General features: G+C 46.3%; 1 protein-coding gene and 1 pseudogene across 6 annotated transcripts in view; both read right to left on the bottom strand.

Annotated features, from left to right (window-relative positions):
• Positions 1 to 7,358: 7,358 nt before the first annotated feature.
• Positions 7,359 to 24,418, bottom strand: part of LOC148382060 (1-phosphatidylinositol 4,5-bisphosphate phosphodiesterase delta-3-A-like) — an 83,799-nt gene continuing 66,739 nt past the window's right edge. For 4 of the 6 annotated variants that reach the window (XM_088361481.1, XM_088361479.1, XM_088361482.1 and 1 more), the window contains 2 exons: positions 9,478 to 9,627; positions 7,360 to 8,416 (listed from right to left, as the gene is read on the bottom strand). In XM_088361481.1, the coding sequence (XP_088217607.1) occupies positions 8,292 to 8,416; positions 9,478 to 9,627 (275 nt within the window). In that variant the 3' untranslated portion in view covers positions 7,360 to 8,291. Of the gene's footprint in view, positions 8,417 to 9,477; positions 9,628 to 24,418 lie in introns of all 6 variants that reach the window. The other 2 variants (XM_088361478.1, XM_088361477.1) reach the window with 1 other exon arrangement.
• On the bottom strand, positions 12,156 to 13,710 carry LOC148382063 (uncharacterized; annotated as a pseudogene).

Raw genomic sequence — 24,418 nt, 5'->3', positions numbered from 1 at the left:
CGAGGCGTCTGGACATAAAACATTCCACATCCAGCCCGCATTAGCCACAAGGTAATGGGCACGCAGGGAGAGCCATGCAGACGACAAATAAAATCCTTAAACAGGACGAGCCTTGGCTGGCTCTACTGAGCTACAGATCTACTCCGTGCTCGTCTACCGGCTACAGTCCAGCTGAGCTTATACTGGGGAGGAGACTCCGAACCACCCTTCCCACTCTCGAGAAGAACCTCAACCCAAGGTGGCCCAGCAAAACAGCTGTTCAACAAAAGGACAAAGAGGAGAAAGGAAAACAGGCTTTCCATTTCAACTGCCGCCATGGGGCTAGAACTCTACCAGGCCTGCGACCAGGGGACGCCGTTCTCTCAAAGTTAGACCACAAAAAGACTTGGACTTCTCCCGCCGTGGTCACCAGCGAGAGCACTACCCCGAGGTCCTTCATCATCAGGACACCGCAGGGAGCGGAGCTGAGGCGGACCCACCGCCACCTCCAGCCAGGGCCGGCTACACAGCTCACCTCAGCAGCACCTGGTGAATGCTCAGGGACAGACCCACACTCTGACACAGCCACCATGTTAGAGACTGTTCCTGTCAGTCAGAGTTTGGCTACACTGGCAACACCACCATCTGGTCAAACAGTGACACGATCAGGACAACTGAGTAAGCCAGTCAACAGACTTGATCTGTAGGTCGTCCGGATAAGATTTACTGTACGGTTACGTGAAAAAAGAGAAATGTTTGTGATTGCTGAAATGGTTGATTGTATAATGGATGCCCATGTTTGTATTGTTTATTGTTTACAGATTTGGTACTAAAAGAATTGAAATGTGATTTATTATAGGACTGTAATAGTTGAAGAGGTACAGTGCCTTAGAGACCAGAATGTCTCATATCTGAGTTTATTTTATAGGGTCATTCTATTGCACTTTCAGTTTAAGTATTCTTAAGATGTTATAGGAATAACATGCTAAAAGGGGGAGATGTCATATACGGTAGTACTTTGGATGTTTGGATGAAAAAGAGTGCATCCATGGCGAAGGCATTTCAAAATGCTGCCGCAGCTGCCAATTGTCACGTCAAACGTCAGGAAAAGTGTGTGTGTGTGCGTGTTGTGTGTGTGTGTGTGTGTGTGTGTGTGTGTGTGTGTGTGTGTGTGTGTGTGTGTGTGTGTGTGTGTGTGTGTGTGTGCGTGTGCGCGCGTATGCATGCGTGTGTGTGGGTGGGCGTGGGTGTGTTCTCCTGGATCGCCACCTTGACGTGGTGGAGAACCTTGTGGGTTCCAATGAACTTGAGAGCAATGCCGTCCCGAGCTTAGGCTCCTGGTAGGGTCACCCATGGCGGTAAGGTCGAGGGGGAGGTTCCAGACAAAGCGCGATCCAAAAAGACCTCAACGGCGGATGTGGCGGATGATGACGATGTCACAACGGCACTGAAGGTGGATGAAGGCTGCAACAAAGGATGGCCTCCAGTCGTCGTGCCATTGGAACCAGGCCCCTCTCTGCCAAGGGGCCATATGGTGGCTGCAGGCGCATCAGTCTCCCCACGTTAAAAGACATCACGCGCAGGCGTCCTCCCGAAAGGGAACCCATCCTACTTCACATCCCGGATAGAAAAAGTCCTCTGGCGACCAGGAAGTGGTGACGGGAGCAGAACAGTGTAGTCTGGGAGCGCCTAGCTACAATCTGGCACACAGGCGGTGGGTGATAAATTCAGTTGCTAAGCTCTTGGACTGAGGCAGAAAGAGCTTTTCGGCAGCTGCACCCATGACTGAGCAGCCCTGTTTAGGATCCACTCTGCTCACCCCAATAGGGGAGGGGGGTAGAAAAGATACCCTAAAAATAGCCTGCCTCGAAACTCCTGTCTGGACTACCGCATCCAGAGGGATCACCACTATGTGGTCAGAAACATAAATTACGATTCTAATTTGGAACCTGGAATGTGAGGACCCTCATGGACAACAAAGCCAGTCATCGACCTGAAAGGCAAACCGCCATTAACTCAAGAGAGCTAAGGAGGTTCCAGATTGACATCGCAGCGCTCTCCGAAACCCGACTGGCTGATGACGGGCAGCTGAAGGAGGAGAAAGGCGGATACACTTTCTTTTGGAAGGGAAAGCCTGCAAATGAGCCACGTATCCATGGTGTGGGCTTTGCCATAAAGAACAGCCTCATCAACCACCTCTATGGACTCCCTGTGGGTATCAATGAAGACCTAATGACCATGCACCTGATGCTTGCAAGCAGTCAAATGGCCACCATTATTAGTGCATATGCTCCAACGCTTGATGCACAGGATGAAGTAAAGGAGACCTTCTATGCTGACCTTGACACCATCCTATCCAATGTCCCCAAGGAGGAGAAGATAATCCTACTTGGAGACTTTAATGCCAGAGTGGGACGAAACCATTATCTATGGAAAGGCACGCTGGGAAAGGAAGGGGTTGGAAACATCAACTCAAATGACACTCTACTGCTGACAAAGTGCTCAGAACACAACCTGGTCATCACCAACACACTTTTCCGCCAAAAGAATACATTCAAAACATCATGGATGCATCCTCGCAGTAAACTCTGGCACCTCATTGACTATGTCATTGTCCGCACCAAAGACCGTTGTGACGTGCTTAACACCAGAGCAATGACCAGTGCAGACAATTGTTGGACTGACCACCGCCTCATTCGCTCCATCATGTCTATTCGCTTAATGCAGAAAAGAACGATGCAGAAAAGACACAGCCAAAGCATAACATCGAGCGGCTGGGTGATACCACCTACCAACAACAGCTCCAGGTGGCTCTCAGTGCGGACCTGCCCAAGCAGTATCCAAATGAATCTGAAGAACACTGGGACAGGCTTTCCTCTACCATCATGGACTCCAGCAAAAGCATCCTTGGTCAGAAAAAGCGGAAACATCAGGACTGATATGATGAAAATGACATTGAAATCCAACAGCTCATAGACATCAAGTGCCAAACTTTTATCACCTGGCAAAATAACATGAATTGCAAGGTTAAAAGAGCAGCCTATGCCAAGGCAAAGGCGGCTGTCCAATCAACGGTTAGGAAGCTGAAGAACCTTTGGTGGACGAGGAAGGCTCTGAAGATCCAGCAGCTTGCTGACTCTGGAGACACCAGAGGATTCTTCAGAGCCACAAGAGTGGTATACGGCCCCAGCTACCATTCCCTAACCCCCCTTTGCTCCAAGGATGGGCTCATGCTGCTGAAAGAAAAGGGAGCAATAACAAACAGGTGGAAAGAGCATTTCGAGGATCATCTGAACAGGGACACCACTCTGGAGATGGAGGCCCTTGAAAAACTCCCTCAACAGCCCATAATTCAGAAGATGGAAGAACCACCCAGCCCGGAAGAGGTGCAGGATGTAATTAGGAAGATGAAGAACACCAAGGCAGCCGGCCCTGATGGCATCCCAGCAAAAGTCCTGAAGGAAGGCGGACCCGATCTCCTCAGACACATCCATGCCCTGCTTCTCAAAATATGGGAACAAGAGAAAATCCCTGCACAACTTAGGAATGCCCTAGTTGTCCCCATCTTCAAGATGGGAGACAAGGCAAACTGCGGGAACTACCATGGCATTTCTCTTCTGTCCACCACAGCCAAAGCCATAGCTTGGATTTTGGCCGACAGACTCACACCCCTGGCAGAAAACATCCTTCCCAAGTCTCAAAGTGGTTTCCGCCCAAACAGAGGCACCACAGACATGATTTTCATTGCCCGTCAACTTCAAGAAAAATGCAGGGAACAAAATTTACAACTATAGATGCCCTTCATAGACCTCACCAAAGCCTTCGACTCAGTGAACCGTCAAGCACTCTGGCTGGTTCTGGCAAAGATTGGCTGCCCAGAGAAGTACATCCAGCCCTCTCAGAAGAGGACCTACAGTGCACACTGGCTGCCTTCACGAGAGCATACAAACAGCTTGGTCTAGCCATCAACATAAAATAGACCCAAATTCTCCATCAGTCACTACCAAGCAGTACTCTTGTCCTGTCCCCAAACATCTCCATCGACAACACCAGACTGGAAAATGTGGACCACTTCCCATATCTGCGCAGTGTCCTATCATCAAAAGCCAACATTGATGAAGAGATAGACCTACCGCCTCAGCTGTGCCAGTGGGGCTTTCTCAAGGCTAAGGAAGAGAGTCTTTGAGAACCGCAACCTTCTGACTAGGACCAAAATCCCGGTCTACAAAGCTGTCATGCTGCCCACTCTTCTGTATGGGTTAGAGGCTTGGACCACATACAGCAGGCATTTGAAAGCACTGGAGATATACCATCAGAGATGCCTCCGAAAAATCCTCAGGATCGGTTGCGAGGATCGACGCATTAAGACCAGCGTCCTGAAGGAGGCTGATATTACCATCATCACTGCCACCATCGCTCAACACCAGCTCAGATGGACTGGTCATGTTGTCCGCATGCCTGATCTCCGCCTTCCAAAATAGGTTCTCTACTCCCAGCTTGTTGAAGGAAAATGTGCCCCCGGAGGCCAGAAGATGAGGTATGAGGATAACATCAAAACAAACATCAAAAGGTTCCACATAGACCTTATAACTTGGGAAGATATGGCAGTATGGGAAGAATTGGGGGGTTGATTCCCGAGCGCGGCACCGCTGCTGCTCACTGCTCCCCTCTCCCCCAGGGGATGGATCAAAATCACACGGGGATGGGTTAAATGCAGAGGACAAATTTCACCACACCCAGATGTGTATGACAATAATTGGGACTTTTTTTTTTAAAAATAGGTTGGCATGGAGAAACCTTGTCCGTGAGGGTGCTGCACTTTATAACGATGACCTCCACCATACTGCAGAAGACAAGCGTAGACTTGACAGACATGAGTTTGTCTAACTTAACAAAATATGTACACGTTGCTGTTTCACCCACTTCAATCATGAGAGAGAGAGAGAGAGAGAGAGAGAGAGAGAGAGAGAGAGAGAGAGAGAGAGAGAGAGAGAGAGAGAGAGAGACAGAGACAGAGACAGAGACAGAGACAGAGACAGAGAATGAGACAGAGAGAGAGACAGAGAGAGAGACAGAGAGAGAGACAGAGAGATAGTGTTGTGCGTTGTTTGAGATGTCTGTTGTTGAGCAAGGAAAACAAAGATGTGGAGTAACAGTTGGTTCTTTATATGGCGAGATCTTGGGTTGTTTAATGGTGGCCAGGACACGAGGCACGACAGCAGATGAAACAACAACCATTCTCCAGGTTAGAAGGTTTTATACTGTCCGTAAAAGGCGAGAAAGCGTCACCTGACCATTATACATGTTGAACCGTCTCACTTTCCCCACAATGTACACATTTCCTATCAAGATGTTTTCCTATTTTATGCAACGTCTCATTTATTCTTGTGTGCCCAATCCTCAGTCGTGTTATTACTGCCTGTTTCTGTATCGTGAACAAATGTCGTCCAGTACCTTGGGCTTCCCAATAGTCTTGCCACCTCTTTAGTACGTGTTTTCTGATAATGGACTTCCCTTCAGCTTTACTTAAGCAGACCCGTCTTTCCACCCCTGGCACTTCCAATGCTTGTTTGGCTAAGATGTCCACCTCCTCATTCCCCTCGATCCCCACATGCGTTGGGACCCACAGTCATACAACAATTTATGTGCCTCAAAGATAAGTTGTTTTTTCACTCTGTCTTGTGATTTCTCAACATCATCAGTGGAGGAGAAATAAAAAGGAAAATCTGGACATCAGTCTGAATTGTGGATTTTTTTCTAAACCAGTGTAGCTATTGACCATTCTTTGTAGCGATACAAAAAACATAACCAAGAACACGGGTAAAATAATATTTTAATTATTCATAATTTGACATCTGGAGAGTCTAGTTTGGATAGTCAGTGTCATGGTTGATAAATACTCTGCTTTAGACTTTCAACCGTACAACATTTTTTGTGCACTTCTACAAAGAAATTATGGCTGAAAAATTTCAATTATAATGACATCTCTGAACCCACAGTAAGTTATGGGAAATATGGGAATTCAGACGCAAATCCCAAGCCCTTACAAAAGAATTTCACATAGAACGTTAGACTTAATTTTTGTTTACCATCCATCTTCAGCACCGCTTGTCCCCACCGGGGTCGCGGGCGTCCTGGAGCCGATCCCAGCAATCATCGGGCAGTAGGCACACAGAGACGAATAACCATCCGCACTCACACCTCCGGGCAATTTGGAGTCGACCATGCATGTTTTGGGATGTGGGAGAAAACCGGAGTTCCCAGAGGAAAACCACACAGGCACGGGGAGAATATGCAAATTCCACACAGGGAGAGCTGGAGGTGGAATCAAACCCGCACCCTCCGAACTGTGAGGCGGACGTGCTAACCAGTGCTCCACCAACCTGCCGAATTTTTGTTTTATTATTTGATATCTTTTCTGCTAGCAGGTCAAACAAATTTAGCATTTAGGGCCTTCAAAATGCATAAAACACAAAGTTCACAAGATATTGCGGAACACTGTTGCCCTGACAATGAAGCGAGCTAAGAAACCAACACTAAGTTTGAGGCTATAGACGTGCATCAAAACTCATGAAACTTTGTACAAACATCAGGGGAGGATATAATATTAGTGTATGGTGCAACTTTGAAAAAATGGCTTAGTGGCGCCCCCTAAAATATTTTAATAAAGCTCTCCTGGTCATATGTTTCACCAAGATCAATGAATATTTGGTGATGTGTGTAACAGCCAACCTACAAATATGTCTTTTGGATCCATTTGGGAAAACTAACAGCAATTTCATCATTTTTATTTTTTCTAATTGGCACAATTTTTGGCCTTTTATTTTAACATTAAGAAACTCTTCCGAAACTGTGGTTGTTCAATCTTAAAATGGTCATGATTAAAAAAAAAAATCCAAGCAAAGTCTTTGATTTTGTCCAACACTATAACTTTGCTTAAATAAAACAGATTTTTGATGATCTTAACATTAATGAAAAAATATGAAACTTGGTGCACACATCACACTAGGTAAATTAATCATTATTTTTTTTGTTTATTGCACCTTTTAAAAAAGTTGATTAGTTGCAACCTCTACAAATTTTGAACGGAACAGCCTCTGTTGAACGAAGAGCTACTAAAAAATTGGAGACTATCTGTATGTACCAGCCCAAGACCTACAAAAAGTCTGTGGAGCCCTACTCTAACTCAACAGGAAGTTGGCCAATCACTTTAATTTTTGTCATTATTTGTCATGGTTTATCAAAGTAATAATGAATCTGATTTACTATTTAAGCTACTCTTAACTCAACCGAAATTTGACCTTTTGAGATTTTGACCCACTCGTGGCCTTTTATTGATGTCATTTATTACCAAAGTAGCTGATTTACTTCACCCCCCCCCCCCCCAAAAAAAAAAAAAAAAATCCAATGTGCCAGCATTCCATTGTGCCAGAACCCCAATATTGCCAGGACTGCGATAGACCTTCACAGCTGCTCGCAGCTCTAGTTTATATGAATTTTGTCTTGTTCTGGACATTTTTAGGCCAAACAACTATTAGAGCTGATTGTTGAAATACAAATACAGTATTTGTACTGTATTTGATGGCTTAGCCCACAAAGAAAATGTATTTCAAGTTTATGGACAATCAGCTCTAATGGACAACCCCTAACCCCTTTTGTCTGTTAAATCAAGATTGCAATATATTGTACCTCGCCTATATAACGTATATTCCAGACTATAAGTCACAGTTTTTTTCATAGTTTGGCCGAGGGTGCGATTTATACTCAAGAGCGACTTATATGTGTAAATCTTAACACATTAGTACTTGATCATTAACACATTATTTACTCACTTGTTTTCACTTCACATGTTATTTTCACACTAAACCACATGATGGCGCTCTAGGAATAATTAGAACTGCAACTGAGATTTTGACGTCAGCGAATCTACTTCCGGAGTCAGCGGAGTTGTTTATAAGTGACATTATGTTATAGTCATTTGAATAACTCTTAATATGTTGCATCAGGCACATTTTCAGTTCCTCGTTTATGTGTTTATGTAATGTTAGCATACCATACCGTTCAGCCTGTTGTTGCCTATTCCTGTCTGTTCTTGGTGTTGGATTCTGTCAAATACATGTCCCCCAAAATTGAGATTTATACTCTGGTGCAACTAATATATTTTTTTTCTTCTTTAGTATGCAGTTTATGGCTGGTGTGACTTAATAGTCCAGAAAATACAGTACTGTGGTCAATTACTGTGCCACTCTAAAAGCAATGGCATGGTTGTTGTAATGTTTTAACGAGGTAGTGATAGAATGAAATGTTGTTTGCTACAGACGCCCAGGGTGGTGATTTAAATGATTATTCTGACAGTCAACGATATTGGCGTGGATGAAGAGCGAGGAGGGTGAGAGGCAGGAACCGTCTTGCTTGAGCAGTCGGATATGGCGATAACCTGTAAAAGTCAAGTATTGCATGTTAGTATACAAGAAGAAACTCATTCTTTCTGTATTTTAAAACAAATGCTACAACGAACCCTTTGCAACGAGCCCCTTAAAACCTGGTATAATCGTGAATCAGCATCCATCCATTATCCATACCGCGTGTCCCCAAGGGAGTCGTGGACGTGCTGGAGCATATCCCAGCAGTGATCGGGCAGTTGCCATCCAATCACAGGCCACAGAGACACACAATCATTCGCACTCACACCGAGGGGCAATTTGGAGTGCTAAATCGGCCTACCAAGCATGTTTTTGGGATGTGGGAGGAAACCGGAGTGCCCCGAGAAAATCCACGCGGGCATGGGGAGAACATGCAAACTCCACAAAGGGAGGTGGAATCTAACCCGCACCCTCCTAACTGTGAGGTGGACGTGCTAACCAGTGCCCACCGGACCTTCTTCACGAGAGATGATGATACTAAAATTATCTGTTTAGAGAGCGCCTTTCTAGTTTGACGTTGATGGGTTACTATGTCACCTACCATTGGCGTTCTGTCTAAAATTTTGTCAGTGTCGCCCTCAGACACGTCCCTTCATGTTTAAAAGAAAATGCAAATTAACTGCTGAATCAGTACCTGAAGAGGCTGTTTTAGGCTGTGCTATGTGTTTGTGTCAGATCAATGACATACTTGATCTGCAAGGGATATTTCCTGTCTATGTTGCTGTTGTTCTTGGGTATAAATATCTGGAATGCTAAACACTCCTTTTAGGAAATTACATTACTGCCCATCCTCAGCCCAGGTAATGGTTGACCTCACTGAGCAAAGTGACCAAACAAGTCAAGGTCACTGGAAAGATGAATCTTGCATGATGATAACATGCATACCATGGATACAGGGCTCAGAGCAGTCACGCCGCTGAAGGCCTGGATTTTGTTCTGTCAGCAAAGTTTTGAATGAGTGCAAAGTCTGGTGCATTCACAAACATACATACTTACAATACTCATCCAGAATTTTTAACTTCCCCCTCAATCTAGGCAATCATGATTCAAAACTGCTCTTTCACACATCCTCTACCTGTGCGGAGACTTGTCAAAGGCAGGGTGTATTGTCCAAGAAAGTCGTTGCTTGAAGTATAGTCATGATCTTCAACCACAAAGCGAACAAGTGCCAGGTCAGGAGCATGGACGGTAAAATTGAAAGTGCAGTTCCACTGTGGGTTAAATCCTGAAACAAAGAAAAAGGAACTAAAGATGAACTCAAATTTACACAAATTTACCTTACACGTTTGCTTCTAGTGGGGACTTTGCCAAACACCTGTTAAAAGGCAAACAACTGTTAAAACCCACCCCTCCAAGAGGAGGTTGAGGGCTCCTATCATCTCGTCCATCAGATAATCATAACAAAAAGGTGAAAAACAAGCCCCATACACCTGCTTGTTGGCTCTCACCAGGGACAACTCCATCAGAGGTGGGTATTCCGTCCCAAGGACAGAATTGTCCTGCCCTTTTGCAGGGAACGAGGAAGAAAAAGGATGGATTGAGGACAGATGGAAGTTGGTTTTTCATCCATCCGTGTAATCGTCCTTCTCCGGGTCAAGTGCCGACTAAACTCTCAGTCCGACCAACAGACCGTTTTAGCAGACTAACATGAAGGTCTCCTAAAGATAGGTGTTTCCATGTCCGTTCACATTCCTTTGTCTCGTGTGTGTAATCCGCCAAAATACTATGCTCAGACCAAATTGAACGTGAAAGCAAGACTACACTGCTCTTTAACCTTCGTAAAATGTTTTCATAACTCTTCTGAAACATCAATTTACATTTGAATGGTATTGTTGTCCTGGCCTGACGCGTCTGTATCGGTTTTACTGGCAAGAAAAAACTTTGTGGAAAAAAACTGCAAACGCACTGACATGCTTCACTGATGCAATCGTCTCTTTGCAAATGCTGCTGGCATACACTCCACAACAGAAGGGCTGCAAGATTTTGTAAACGTCGTAAAAATATCATTAATAATATTGGGGGACGGCAAATTTAGAAAATGATATTTGAGTCTCTAATACACAGGATTGAAACAGTTCCTTCATGGCGACCGCTGCTACAAGGCAGCATCCTCAGTCGTGCAGAATATGTACTTGTCTCTCTCTCAAGCGATTCAAAGCAACGCAAGGTTGTTGCCGGTCAACTCTACGGTGTTATACTGTCTCTTTGTCACTGTCACTCTCGCTCCCGCATTCCTCACCCAGAAGACTTCTTCACTTTCAGTCACAAGCTGTCACAATACCCACAACAATGCCAAGTACAGTGGAACCTATATTTTACACAGACTTTGGGGTCCAGAATTTGGAAACTGCGTCAACGCCGAAAGCGCGTTATTAAGAAGGTCTTGAAGTGTAATAAAATCCGAATCATGCATCCGAGTGTATCATGAAATTGCAGTGGGGAAATCCGTTCTAAGACACACATGTTTGCATTTGGGGAATAACATCATTGTTGTGGGTGAAAATTCATACAATATAATTATTAAAAATTACTATATTACCAATCGGGGTAGCGATCATGTAGGGACGTCCGATTCTATTAGCATGAGCAGTCATAAAGATAAAACAGCCGTTACCGATTGCCGTCTCTGTGGTCGCACAATAGCACAATTTTCAAATGCCTTTAAATTAGTAATGGAAATGAAATCACTCACAATACCCGCAACACTGCCAAATGTGCAAAGCTCACATATATGTTCTCAAGAAGACGGACCAAAAAAGAAAATGGTAAAGGACCAGGGCTAAACTGCTAAACTGCTCTTTATACATAGCCATTGGTTTAAAGTTTGTTTAATTATATATATTTTACCATTATTATGCATGTTTTAGTGTACATATAGATATACATATACATATACTCTGACAACATTAACAGCTTGCACGTTTTAGAAAGTCAGTATGACAGACGGTGAGCTAAGCCAATAAAGCATTTTGATATGCCAAATAAGATGATGAGGTCTGAAAGTATTTTGAACATTTGATAATATTATCATGAAACAGTCTGTTTACAATCAGCATAACTATTTTGGAGATTAAATATAGCCCAAGAATATGTAGGCCACGTAAATTATATGTTTGCAAGAAAATCTGACAAGAAGGGAGAACAACTCCATGGTACCAGCGAAGGTAATCACCTTCATGGACGCTGATGAGACCTCAACCGACATACTTTTAGAGTTGTGACATTGGCAGGCTACTATATGAGTGTGTGGACTGCAGGAGTTGAGCACCGGCTTTTTGACTGCTCATACACAAGCACAAGCTTCTGTAGGGAAGAAAAAGCAGTCCAGCGCTGTAAACTTTCCTGAACACAGAGAATCAATACAGATCGGCTCAAATACAAACCACCTTGTGTGAGTATGTTTTTCATTGTGTTGGTTGATAGCTTTCTTAATCAGAAGCAAAACGAACACTCATTGAGTAATTTGAGCATAGACAATTGGTATTAGCTTATGCTGCGCTGTGTGACTGGCGCATTCCTCATTGAGGAAATTCAAAACTCTTAATAGGCTTTTTATGCTATTCATCTTGCATTTTAGAATATAAATATACTGCATATTGTTGTTGGAATAATTAGATGGTTGGCCTGACCAGGGGCCTCATAATTTACGAGTTGGAGTCCCTTAGTTCAACGAGGCTAGCTCCAAAGAATTCCTTTAACTCCCTTCCTTTCTTATCTCACTAGCTACGAGCAGAGCTCCCTCACACCGGAAAAAGCACTCTGTTTAGCTCAAAGGAACTTCTTTCTCTTTTAATCAATTCTGTAGCTTCTTTCTCTTTTAATCAATTCTGTAGCTTTTATCTATGGATTGTTGTTGATCGAGACTGTTTGTCTTTAAGTGTTACAGAAAAGACATATCTGTTGAAGTAGTTGCATATAAGTTATCCCATATTTACTCAATATTAGTTTATGTAAAACTTAATAAAAATAATAATAACAATAATAATAATAATAATAATACATTTTATTTGTAAAGCACTTCTCATAAAATAATCTCAAAGTGCTACAGAAACAAGACTAGAAATAAAAACACACAAGAAACCAGAATAAAAGCATAAAAGCACAGAGGCAATAAACGACACCTATGAGGAGCCGGGGAAAGCCTTTCTAAACAGAAAAGTTTTAAGCCCCTTTTTAAAAGTGTCCACAGATTGGGCTTGACGTAGGTGTGCAGAGAGAGAGTTCCAGATGTGGGGGGCAGCGGCGCAGAAAGCTCGGTCTCCCATGGTGCGGAGTCGTGTACGGGCCTGATGGAGGAGGTTGGAGCTTTCTGACGAGAGGTTACGGATGGATGAGTGAGGGGTAAGGAGGTCTTTGAGGTATTGAGGGGCGTTGCTGTAGATGCAGAGGTGGGTATTGAGCGCGATCTTGTAATGAATTCTTGATGTTATGTGAAGCCAGTGTAGGTGCTGAAGAATAGGGGTGATATGGTCATATTTGCGGGTTTTCATCAGAGTTCGGGTGGCACAGTTCTGAATGAATTGGAGTGTCTGGAGGTGTTTGTTGAGGATACCGATGAGCAGGCTGTTACAGTAGTCCAGCCTGGAGGAGTTTAGGGCGTGGGCGAGCTTTTCTGCATCGGAGAAGGTGAAGAAGGGGCGGAGTTTAGAAATGTTTTTGATATGGAAAAAGCAGGTTTTGTACAGATGCTTGATGTGGTTGGTTTAGGTAAGTTGTGGGACGAACTTCACCCCGAGGTTGGTAACAGAGGTGGAGAGGGGGATATCTTGAACAGAGAAGGAGATGATAGTTATGGGTGATGACTGGATCTGGTGAGGGTGCCGATTTGTATGGCTTCGGTTTTGGAACTGTTCATTTGAAGGAAGTTGTAACTCAACCACGCCCTAATCTCCTCCAGGCAGTTGGATAGGGCCTGTGTGGGTGATGATAAGGGGACTGGAGTAGAGCGTGGATTGGGGTCAGTCCGGAGGTATAACTGGGTGTCATCAGCATAGCAGTGAAAAGAGATGCCATGTCGGCCGATGACCTGACCCAGGGGGAGCATGTACAGAATAAAAAGGAGGGGTCCTAGGACAGATCCTGAAGGGACACCACATGTGACAGGGGCTGTATTTGACTTGGAGGAGCCCAGGCTGACGTACTCTGTCCTGTCAGCGAGGTATGAGGTGAACCAGTCCAGTGTGGAGACCAATGTTGGTGTGGAGACAGTTAAGGAGGATATGGTGGTCGACGGTATCAAAGGCTGCTGAAAGATCAAGGATGATGAGAAGGAATAGGGATCCAGAATCGGCGGAGATGAGAAGGTCATTGGTTACCCTCAGCAGTGCTGTCTGTGCTATGGGCAATGCAGAAACCAGACTGGAAGGTTTCAAATCGTGAGTTTTGTTGAAGGTGTTCCTGCAGCTGTATGGCAACAGCTTTTTCAAGGACTTTGGACAGGAATGGAAGAAGAGAGATGGGCCGGTAGTTGGAGAGATATTCTGGGTCGAGGCTGTTTTTTTTCAGGAGAGGCTTGATAACGGCGGTTTTGAGTGATGGTGGGACATGGCCCGAGTTTAGTGAGTGGTTTATTATTTGTGTGATAAGAGGGCTTATGGCAGACAGGTTAGATTTGATGAGAGTTTTAGGAATGGGGTCCAAGGGGGAGGTGGAGGGTTTCATTTTTTTGATGAAATGCTCAACTTCGGACTGAGTGACAGCAGCAAAGGTGCTAAAAGGTGGAGGTTGAGGGCAGGCAGATTGCAGAAATGGTACTGGGGAGCCTGAGAGCTGAGACCAGATGGAAGTGATCTTGACTTTGAAAAAGACAAGGAACCTGTTGCATTGTTCTACTGTTGATTCTGTATGTATTTGCTTTTTGGGGTTAAGGAGGTGATTTACGGTGGTAAAAAGCTGCTTTGATTTTCCAGGACTGTTATTGATGATGTTTGAGTAGTAGATGGACCAGGCTTCTTTAAGGGCTGCTGCATAGGCCTTCTGATGTTCCTTGTAGGCCAGCTTGTGTACCACCAGGCCAGATGAATTAGCGCGCCTTTCGATGGCCCGGCCTGCAGTATTCATCCTGCGCAGTTCATCAGTGAACCAGGGGGCAGTGCAGGAGAAAGACACAGTCCTTGTCTTGAGAGGGGCATGTCCATCCAGGAGGCAGCGAAGGGAATGGTTATTGTGTTCAACCAATTCAGTAGCTAAAGGAAGGTTGCCCGAGGCCAGCATTTGAAAGTCAGAGTGCAAAATGGCAGAGTTAATGTTTTTAACTTTGTGAAAATGAATATCGCGTTTAGGCTGAGGTGTGTGGGATGGGCAGGAAATGTCCATGGAAATAACACTGTGGTTGGAGACACCCAGGTCATATACTGCCAGATTATTGATGGAGGGAGAGTCTGAGATAACCAGGTCTAAAGTGTGTCGCCTGGCGTGTGTGGGAGCATCAACATGCTGTGTGAGGTTGAGACAGTCCAACACATGAAGGAAATCAGCTGCCAGTATTATATTATTGGAAGATAGAGAGCAGAGGGAGGTGAGGAGGTCATGAAACTCAGGGATGAACAATGGGTGTGGTTTGGGCAGCCGGTAAATAAGAACAGCATTGATCTAGGACGGAGGTTTTGATTTGAAGGCCAAATATTCAAAAGAGGACACTTCAGGTAGAGGCAGAGGAGACAGCTTGAGAATGTTGCAGTAGATCACTGCCAGGCCACCACCTCGGCCAGTACAGCGAGCTCTCTGCAGGTAACTGTAACCAGGGGGGCAGGCTTCATTTAATGATGAAAAAACCTGAGGTTGGTGCCAGGTCTCAGTGAGGCACACCAGGTCAATATCTTTATCAAGAATGTGATCATAGACCAAGCTTGATTTATTTGACAGGGACTGAGCATTAAAAAGTTTAGTATTAATGTGGAATTGATCAGTAGCTCTCTGGATGGGACAGAGCAGACTGGGATCCACACCTCTCCTTCCTCTACAGACAGTATGGCCATGTCTCGCGATGTTTCTAGCGCTATTCCTTACCGCAGTATCAGCGCTCTGATGACGTGTCAGTGATGCGACCGGAAGAGCGGAGGACCAGGCGGGCGAGATGGAACTGGCGTTGGGAGGTTGGATGTAAACAAGCTTTCTCCGTGATGTTCCAGTTTTAAGCTGCGCCAGGGTAGCAGGCCCATTTACCGGAGTAATCAGCGGGGCTGGTACCGGAAAGATGGGCTGGATCCAACGGCTGCATACGAATCGGACATGAGGAGAAAATCCGCTGCGCAGCTCAGCCGAGGAAGAGACTCTCAGGTGAGCTTTGAGGCGGACAATCACACCGGCACGTCTCCCTTGTCTTCTAGAGCGCTTTCTCTGGGGTAGAGGGCATGGCAGCTGGCGTCAGAATGGGACTTTTGGTCGCGATCCCTCCAGGGAGACACAGTAGACAGTCGGCGCAGGTGTTCAGGAATGTCCGCCAGCACCGGTGTTTGCTGATCGAAAAATGGGCGCTCAGGTAGCAGTGGGGATTCAAACCAAGCTCTAAGGTCGAGGAGGGTTTGTCGATCATATGGCAGCAGAGCAGAAACGTATCGGAAGGCAGAAAGCAGCAGGAGCAGGGAAAAAGACTTAACATCAAAGGAGCGAGGCAGACGGCTTGCCATCACGGGCGTCATCTTTTCCTTCAGGCTTGTCTCTTAGCAAGAAAGTCTAGTTACATTGTTCCACAGCAAAACGGCACTCAACACGCTCCGAGATATCTAATCAAGGACGAGTCAGCCAACCGGCTGCCAACTAGCTGAGGAGCAACAGAACAGACTCTGCACTGCTTGAGTCATGAATCGGCTAAGGCCCCGCACCACATAACATTCGTTAGCTAATCAGCGTTGCTACAGCTACAATTTCCCCTCCCTTTAGTGTACCAACGCTTTTGTGACCAGGGCAACCTAGAACATTAAAAAGAGGAGAATGCAAGAGTAAGAACTCAGAATTAGCGGAGACTGTAACTGAGCCTTCCCGTAATTGTCTTCGCGAGTAAAATGAATACTGGTTGTCTTCTCCTCTTTGTTTCAGTGTGTGAATTATTTTCTGATGGTATTTAGACCTGACAATTGTTTTATTCATGGGAAACAATATTAACGATGCAACATAAAAAAGCACCCCTCCGTGAGTCGTCACCTTATCGTAATGGAGGGGTTTGCGTGCCCCTATGATCCTAGGAGCCATGTTGTCGGGGGCTTCATGCCCCTGGTAGAGTCACCCATGGCAAACAGGTCCTAGGTGAGGGGCCAGACAAAGCACGGCTCACAGAAGCCCCTTATGACGATTAAAATTAATGGAGTTCGTTTTCCCTCGCCCGGACGTGGGTCACCGGGGCCTCCCTCTGGAGCCAGGCCTGGAGGCGGGGCTCAAAAGCGAGCGTCTGGTGGCCGGGCCTTCGCCCATGAGGCCCAGCGGGGCACAGCCCGAAAAGGAAACGTGGGTCCCTCTTCCCATGGGCTCACCACCTGTGGGAGGGGCCAAAGGGGTCGGGTGCAATGTGAGCTGGGCCAAAGGCAGGGACCTTGGCGGTCTGATCCCCGGCTGCAGAAGCTGGCTCTTGGGACATGGAATGTCACCTCTCTGGCTGGAAATGAGCCCAAGCTGGTGTGCGAGGCAGAAAAATCCCAACTAGATACGTATAGTCGGACTAGCCTCCACGCACAGTTTGGGTTCCTGTACAAGCCCTCTCGAGAGGGGCTGGACTCTCTTCCACACAGTTGCCCACGGTGAGAGGCGTCGAGCAGGTGTGGGTATACTTATTATACAATGGGCGCCTGCACATTGGGGTTCACCCCGGTAAATGAGAGGGTAGCCTCCCTCCGCCTTCGGGTGGGGGGACGGGTCCTGACTGTTGTTTGTGTCTATGCACCAAACGGCAGCTCTGAGTACCCACCCTTTTTGGGGTCCCTGGAGGAAGTGCTGGAGAGCGCTCTTTCTGGGGCCTCCATCGTTCTACTGGGTGACTTCAATGCTCACGTGGGCAATGACAGTGAGACCTGGAAGGGCGTGATTGGGAGGAACGCCCCCCCCGATCTGAACCCGAGCGGTGTTCTATTATTGGACTTCTGTGCTCGACACGGATTTTCAATAATGAACACCATGTTTAAATATAAGGGTGTCTATGTGTGCACTTAGCACCAGGACACCCTAGGCTGCAGTTCAATGATCGACTTTGTAGTCGTGTCATCGAACTTGCGGCCGCATGTTTTGGACACTCGGGTGAAGAGAGGGGCGGAGCTGTCAACTGATCACCACCTGGTGGTGGGTTGGCTCCGATGGTGGGGAAAGATGCCGGTCCGACCTGGCAGACCCAAACGCTCTGTGAGGGTCTGCTGGGAACGTCTGGCAGAATCTCCTGTCAGGAAGAGCTTCAACTCCCACCTCCGGCAGAGCTTTTCCCAAGTCCCGGGGGAGGCGGGGGACATTGAGTCTGAGTGGACCATGTTCCGCGCCTCCATTGTTGAGGCGGCCGACCAGAGCTGTGGCCTAAGGTCGTTGGTGCCTGTGGTGGCGGCAATCACCAAACCCGCTGGTGTACACCGGCGGTAAGGGACGCCGTCAAGCTGAAGAAGGAGTCCTATCGGGCCGTTTTGGCCTGCGGGACTCCGGAGGCAGCTGTCAGGTACCGAATGGCCAAGCGGAACGCGGCTTCGGCGGTTGCTGAGGCAAAAACACGGTAATGGGAGGAGTTTGGTGAGGCAATGGAGAATGACTTCCGGACGGCTTCGAGGAAATTCTGGTCCACCATCCGGCGTCTCAGGAGGGGGAAGCAGTGCAACGTCAACACTGTTTACAGTGGGGATGGCGTGCTGCTGACCTCGACTCGGGACGTCGTGAGTCGGTGGGGAGAGTACTTCGAAGACCTCCTCAATTCCACCTACACGCCTTCCATTGAGGAAGCAGGGCCTGGAGACTGAGGCGGATTCTCCAATCTCTGGGGTCGAAGTCACTGAGGTAGTTAAAAAACTCCTCGGTGGCAAGGCCCCGGGGGTGGATGAGATCCGTCCAGAGTTTTTAAAGGCTCTGGATGTTGTGGGGCTGTCATGGCTGACACGCCTCTACAACATTGCGTGGACATCGGGGACAGTGCCTCTGGATTGGCAGACTGGGGTGGTGGTTCCCCTCTTTAAGAAGGGGGACCTGAGTGTGTGTTCCAATTACAGGGGAATCACACTCCTCAGCCTCCCCGGTAAGGTCTATTCAGGGGTGCTGGAGAGGAGGGTCCGTCGGGAGGTCGAACCTCGGACTCAGGAGGAGCAGTGTGGCTTTCGTCCTGGCCGTGGAACAGTGGACCAGCTCTATACCCTCAGCAGGATCCTCGAGGGGGCATGGGAGTTCGCCCAACCAGTCCACATGTGTTTTGTGGACTTGGAGAAAACCGTGTCCCTCGGGAGGTTCTGTGGAGGGTGCTTCGGGAGTACGGGGTGCCGAGCCAACTGATAAGGGCGGTTCCGTCCCTGTATCACAGATGCCAAGTCTGGTCCGCATTTCCGGCAGTAAGTTGGATTCGTTCCCAGTGAGGGTTGGACTCCGCCAAGGCTGCCCTTTGTCACCGATTCTGTTCATAATTTTTATGGACAGAATTTCTAGGTGCAGCCGAGGCGTTGAGGGGGTCCGGTTTGGGGACCTCAGCATCGCGTCTCTGCCTTTTGCAGATGATGTGGTGCTGTTGGCTTGTTCAGGCCGTGATCTCCAGCTCTCGCTGGAACGGTTCGCAGCCGAGCGTGAAGCGGTCGGGATGAGCGTCAGCACCTCCAAATCCGAGTCCATGGTCCTCGATCGGAAAAGGGTGGAATGCCCTCTCCGAATCGGGGATGAGATCCTGCCCCAAGTGGAGGAGTTCAAGTATCTTGGAGTCTTGTTCATGAGTGAGGGGAGGATGGAGCGCGCGATCGACAGGCGGATCGGTGCAGCGTCGGCAGTAATGCGGACCCTGTACCGGTCCGTTGTGGTGAAGAGAGAGCTGAGCCAAAAGGCAAAGCTCTCAATTTACCGGTTGATTTACGCTCCTACCCTCACCTATGGTCACGAGCTATGGGTCGTGACGGAAAGAAAGAGATCCCGGATACAAGCAGCCGAAATGAGTTTTCTCCGCAGGATGTCCGGGCTCTCCCTTAGAGATAGGGTGAGAAGCTCGGTCATCCGGGAGAGACTCGGAGTAGAGTCTCTACTCCTCCACGTTGAGAGGAGCCAGATGAGGTGGCTCAGGCATCATATCAGGATGCCTCCTGAACGCCTCCCTGGGGAGGTGTTCCGGGCATGTCCCACCGGTAGGAGACCCCGGGGACGACCCAGGACGCGCTGGAGAGACTATGTCTCTCAGCTGGCCTGGGAACGCCTTGGGATCCCCCGGGATGAGCTGGATTAAGTGGCTGGGGAGAGGGAGGTCTGGGAGTCCCTCCTAAAGCTGCTGCCCCCGCGACCCGACCCCGGATAAGCGGAAGAAGATAGATGGATGGATGGATGGATAAAAAAGTCGCCTACAAACCATCCTAATTACGTGGGTACTAAAGTCAGTACAATTTGCTAACAGATGCCTACCATATCATTGGACTGGCAAGTATTTGTTGACCCTCTCAGTCTCCCAGGTTGCATGTGAGATATGTTTCTCCACACTCAAATTTGCCAAAAACAACTTGCGGAGCACACCTCATCGGGAGCACTTGGAGGCATTCATGCTCATGTCTGCTGAAAAAGTGTGTGGACATCAGGTCACTTGTTCAGGTTACTTGTTCTAACCACTAGATGTCACTTTTGTCATTCAGAGGGTCTAAGGTATACAGACAGTGAGTGACAACATTAAGGCGCGACCAGAGGGGTTTTCCAGAAAGCAGGTTCAACATACTCTGAGTCTATCCCTGAACTCTGAGTTGACTTACTTTGAGATGGGAGACTAATTATTCGGTTCCAGAAAAGCTGATCTGAGTTAGTTCAATCAACTCTGAGTATGTTCACCTGGAGTTACACACGTTCACAACTCCTATACAAAGCCATTATCAATTGTCGAGTTACATAGTGGATAGGATGGTAAAATATGAGTGTGTATTGGATTTGGCCCAGATGAATTGGCAAAGATGAAATTCCAAATTTCAAAGCCTGACATGGAAGACCTGAAGAAGGGGGCCTGAGTAAGGGTTACTTGGAAGTTAGTTCTTCAAAATTAACTATTGTTAAATTGGTAAAGGGGAATTTGTTGGTTGAACCAGTAAACCTCCATTTCTGTTCCAAATTTCACCAGAAGATGGTGCCAAAATCAGATTGACCTAACATAGTAAATTAATAGTTTAAAAAAAGTCATCGATTAGATGAAGACTTGTTCGGAAGCACAGCAACACACAATTTTGGATTATGTTATATTATTTTGTTTTGCTATAATATACTTTGAAACTGCTTTAATATTTTAATTTGCTAACTAGAGAAGCCCATGCTCATCGTTAGGGATGAGAATGAGACATGTTAATCACAGTTAGAGTAAGCTGTAATATACTTTATTTTATTTTGCTTTGCAATATTGTATAGTTAGTAGCAACTTGAGCAGCATCATAGCACTGATGTTTCATTTACACATGAATGTATTACGAGTTGAGTAAGGACAAGGGGTTGACAGTGATACCATGTGTGGAAGACTGCAATCTCATGCTTGAGCTTGACCTAGAGGTCACCACCTTGTCAAAATACGTTTTGAAGATGCTTGAGGGTTTTAATCTGCTAACTAGGAGAATCCACGATCATAGTTATGATTGTTCATTAAACCGTTACTTAAGCGACCAAATCTTGACCCAGACTGTCTCAGTAATTATAGGCCAGTTTCAAACCTCCCATTCATAGCAAAACGTCTTGAAAAAGTAGTAGCGCAGCAGCTTATTGATTACATGGTCGCCAATAATCGATATGAATCTTTTCAGTCTGGTTTTAGAGCCAATCATTCCACTGAGAGAGCACTTGCTAAAGTGACTAATGATCTCCTCATAGCTATGGATTCAAACACTTCATCGGTATTGTTACTACTCGATCTTAGTGCTGCCTTTGACACTGTAGACTTCGATATTTTATTAGGGCATCTTAAAAGTTGTGTTGGCATTTCAGGGTCAGCACTAGGCTGGTTCTATTCTTATCTATCAGACAGGACGCACCGAGTGGTCCATGGCAATACGTCCTCTGAGCTCCATAATGTTACGTGTAGTGTCCCACAGGGATCGGTACTCGGACCAATTCTATTTCATATTTATATGATTCCGCTCGGGAACATAATACATAAATATAATATTAGTTTTCAATGTTACGCGGATCACACCCAATTATATATATGCCGTTATCGATGACAGATCCGCGGGACTGTTGTAATCTTGAGGCGTGCCTTGCGGAGATCAAGCAATGGATGTCTCCCAACTTCCTTCGTCTTAACCCAGATTTAAACTGAGATGTTGATAATTTGTCCAACTCGTTATCAACACTTATTTAAGGAAACCACTATAACTATAGATAACCGTACTATCACTCAGAGCGATACTGTAACTAATCAAAGTCAAAGTCAAAGTAAGCTTTATTGTCAATTTCTCCACATGCCAAAGACACACACACATAATCTCGGAGTAATATTTGAGCAAACGCTCTCCTTTCAAAAGCACATTAAGAATATAACCAGAATTGCGTTTTTTCACCTTCATAATATTGCTAAGATTCGTCCGATCCTCTCGACCGGTGATGCGGAAACTATTATACATGCGTTCGTCACGTCGCACCTTGACTACTATAATGTATTATTCTCTGGTCTTCCTAAGTCCAGCATGGTACAAAATGCTGCTGCGAGGCTGCTCTCACGGGCATGAAAATTTGATCACATTACCCCAATATTAGCCAATTTACATTGGCTCCCGGTCAATTTAAGATGTGACTTCAAGGTTCTTCTATTAGCCTATAAATCCCTGCATGGCTTAGCGGCTTCATATCTCATCGACCTAGTTGTTCCTTATGTTCCGTCTCGTAACCTTCGATCGCAAAACGCTAGTCTTTTAGTGACACAGAGGGCCAAGAAAATTTCTGCAGGGTCTAGAGCATTTTCTATTCGGGCTCCAGAGCTTTGGAATGCCCTGCCAATGGATATTAGAACTGCTACCTCACTAGAAACATTTAAGACATGTTTAAAGACACATTTCTATGATATGGCCTTTAATTAACCTGTAGTAGCCGATTCGTCTGGAGTTTGTTTTCGCTCCCTCTCCCCACCCTCCCTCCCCCCACCCCTCCCCGGCTGGGGAGGTGGTTAGGTGGCATCAAAGCTGATAGCGGCTATCTGGATTCTCGTGGACCAATTCAGGATGTGGGAACTGCAGCTCACCCTCCACGAAGACACTGCCAGGACAATCGAGGGCACCTCCGGCAGCTCTTCGCTTTGACTCGGAAATCTACTTTTTCATTGATTTTCATAATATGCATTTGTCCCCTCTCTGCATCCATTGCAGCCTGGTGATCCTGAAAGGGGGATCCTTCCATCTGTGGTCCCTTCTCAAGGTTTCTCATTTTCCCCTGGTAGGTTTTTTTTGAGTTTTTCCTTGCCCTTTTGGGAGCTTAAGATCAGGGGATGCTTTGAGAATAATTGTCAATTTGTGTCTATGTGAAGCCCATAGAGACTTCTTGTGATTTAGGGCTGTACAAATAAACTTGACTTGACTTTCTACTTTATAATCATTTAATTTCGATTAATGATTATTTTGATCTTTTATGCTTTGAATCTATTTTGTTTCTCTATCATAGTCATACTTTAAACCGTTCAGTTCTTTTTTAAATGAAGACAGCTTTAATCCTTGATGTCAGGGAGTGTCAGAATCTGGTTCGAAACCGTTAACTTGAGCTCAGCTAGTGTGGGTGCACGCTAGTGTAAATAAATGAGTTCATGTGGTCTTAACAAAGACAGCTAAATCTATTCCGAGCAGTTAATAAAAGCCCCAATCATTATAGGAAAGAAGAGCCGCTGAAACGGCCGCGATCAATTTGATCTCGGGTCTCGAAAAGGAATTTCTCAACACCAGGATCCTGTTGCTTTAAAAGGGTCTGGCGTCCGGAAATGACGGAATTAATCTAACAATAGATTTGTTACTTGAACAGCGGTTAGACTCGGAACAAATCTTCTTTCCGTATCGGCTTAAATCAACATACTGTGTTACTGCAGAGGGGCTAAAGTACAAAATTTTACCCTTTAAACCGAGAGCCGGTCACTTACATCAGATCAGTGCACGATTGACACAATCGAGCCTGGCTACCACGCGTCACCATGACGACTGAGGAAAAACAGATCACCAGGGCGTCCACACTTTAGCACGTGACCGAGTTAAACGACTTTGAAGTAATGTCAGTCAGCAGAGTCTTGTCCAGACGCCTAGACGAACTAAAGAAACACACAGCAGAAGACGACCTACTACAGACCCTCTCTTCCGTTATCAGACACGGATGGCCTTCTAAACAGCACACTGTCCATCGGTTCATTCTTCCCGTTCAGAGACGAACTTATCATCGAGGAGGTGGTTATCATGAAAGGTCACAAACTTGTCATCCCCCAGTCACTACAGACAGTGTACACAGACATTTTACACAGAGGACACCCAGGGGCAGAGTCCACTAAACGCAGAGTCCGAGACCTAGTGTTTTGGCCCAACATGAGCAGAGACATTGACAGAGCAGTACTCTCATGCTCTGTTTGCAACAGCCAGAGGCACCATCAGCAGAAGGAACCACTGCAGCTACATCCAGTTCCTGACCTACCATGGTCTACAGTGGCAACCGACATCTTTGAATGGGATGGCAAGTATTTTCAGGTGCTCGTAGATTCATACTTTGGCTGGTATGAGATCGACCTTGTCAAGGACATCACATCAGCGACAGTCATCACAAAGCTGAAAAGACACTTCTCTGTGCACGGCTCCCCCCACCTTCTCATTTCAGACAATGCCAGACAGTATACGAGCCAGAAGTTCAGAGATTTTGCTGCGCAGTGGGACTTCAAGCACGTAACC

The sequence above is a fragment of the Syngnathus floridae genome, chromosome 19 (genome assembly GCF_059516105.1).
Source record: "Syngnathus floridae isolate MCC-2025c chromosome 19, RoL_Sflo_1.0, whole genome shotgun sequence".
Lineage (NCBI taxonomy): Eukaryota > Metazoa > Chordata > Actinopteri > Syngnathiformes > Syngnathidae > Syngnathus > Syngnathus floridae.
This window is presented reverse-complemented; position numbering and strand designations above follow the sequence as displayed.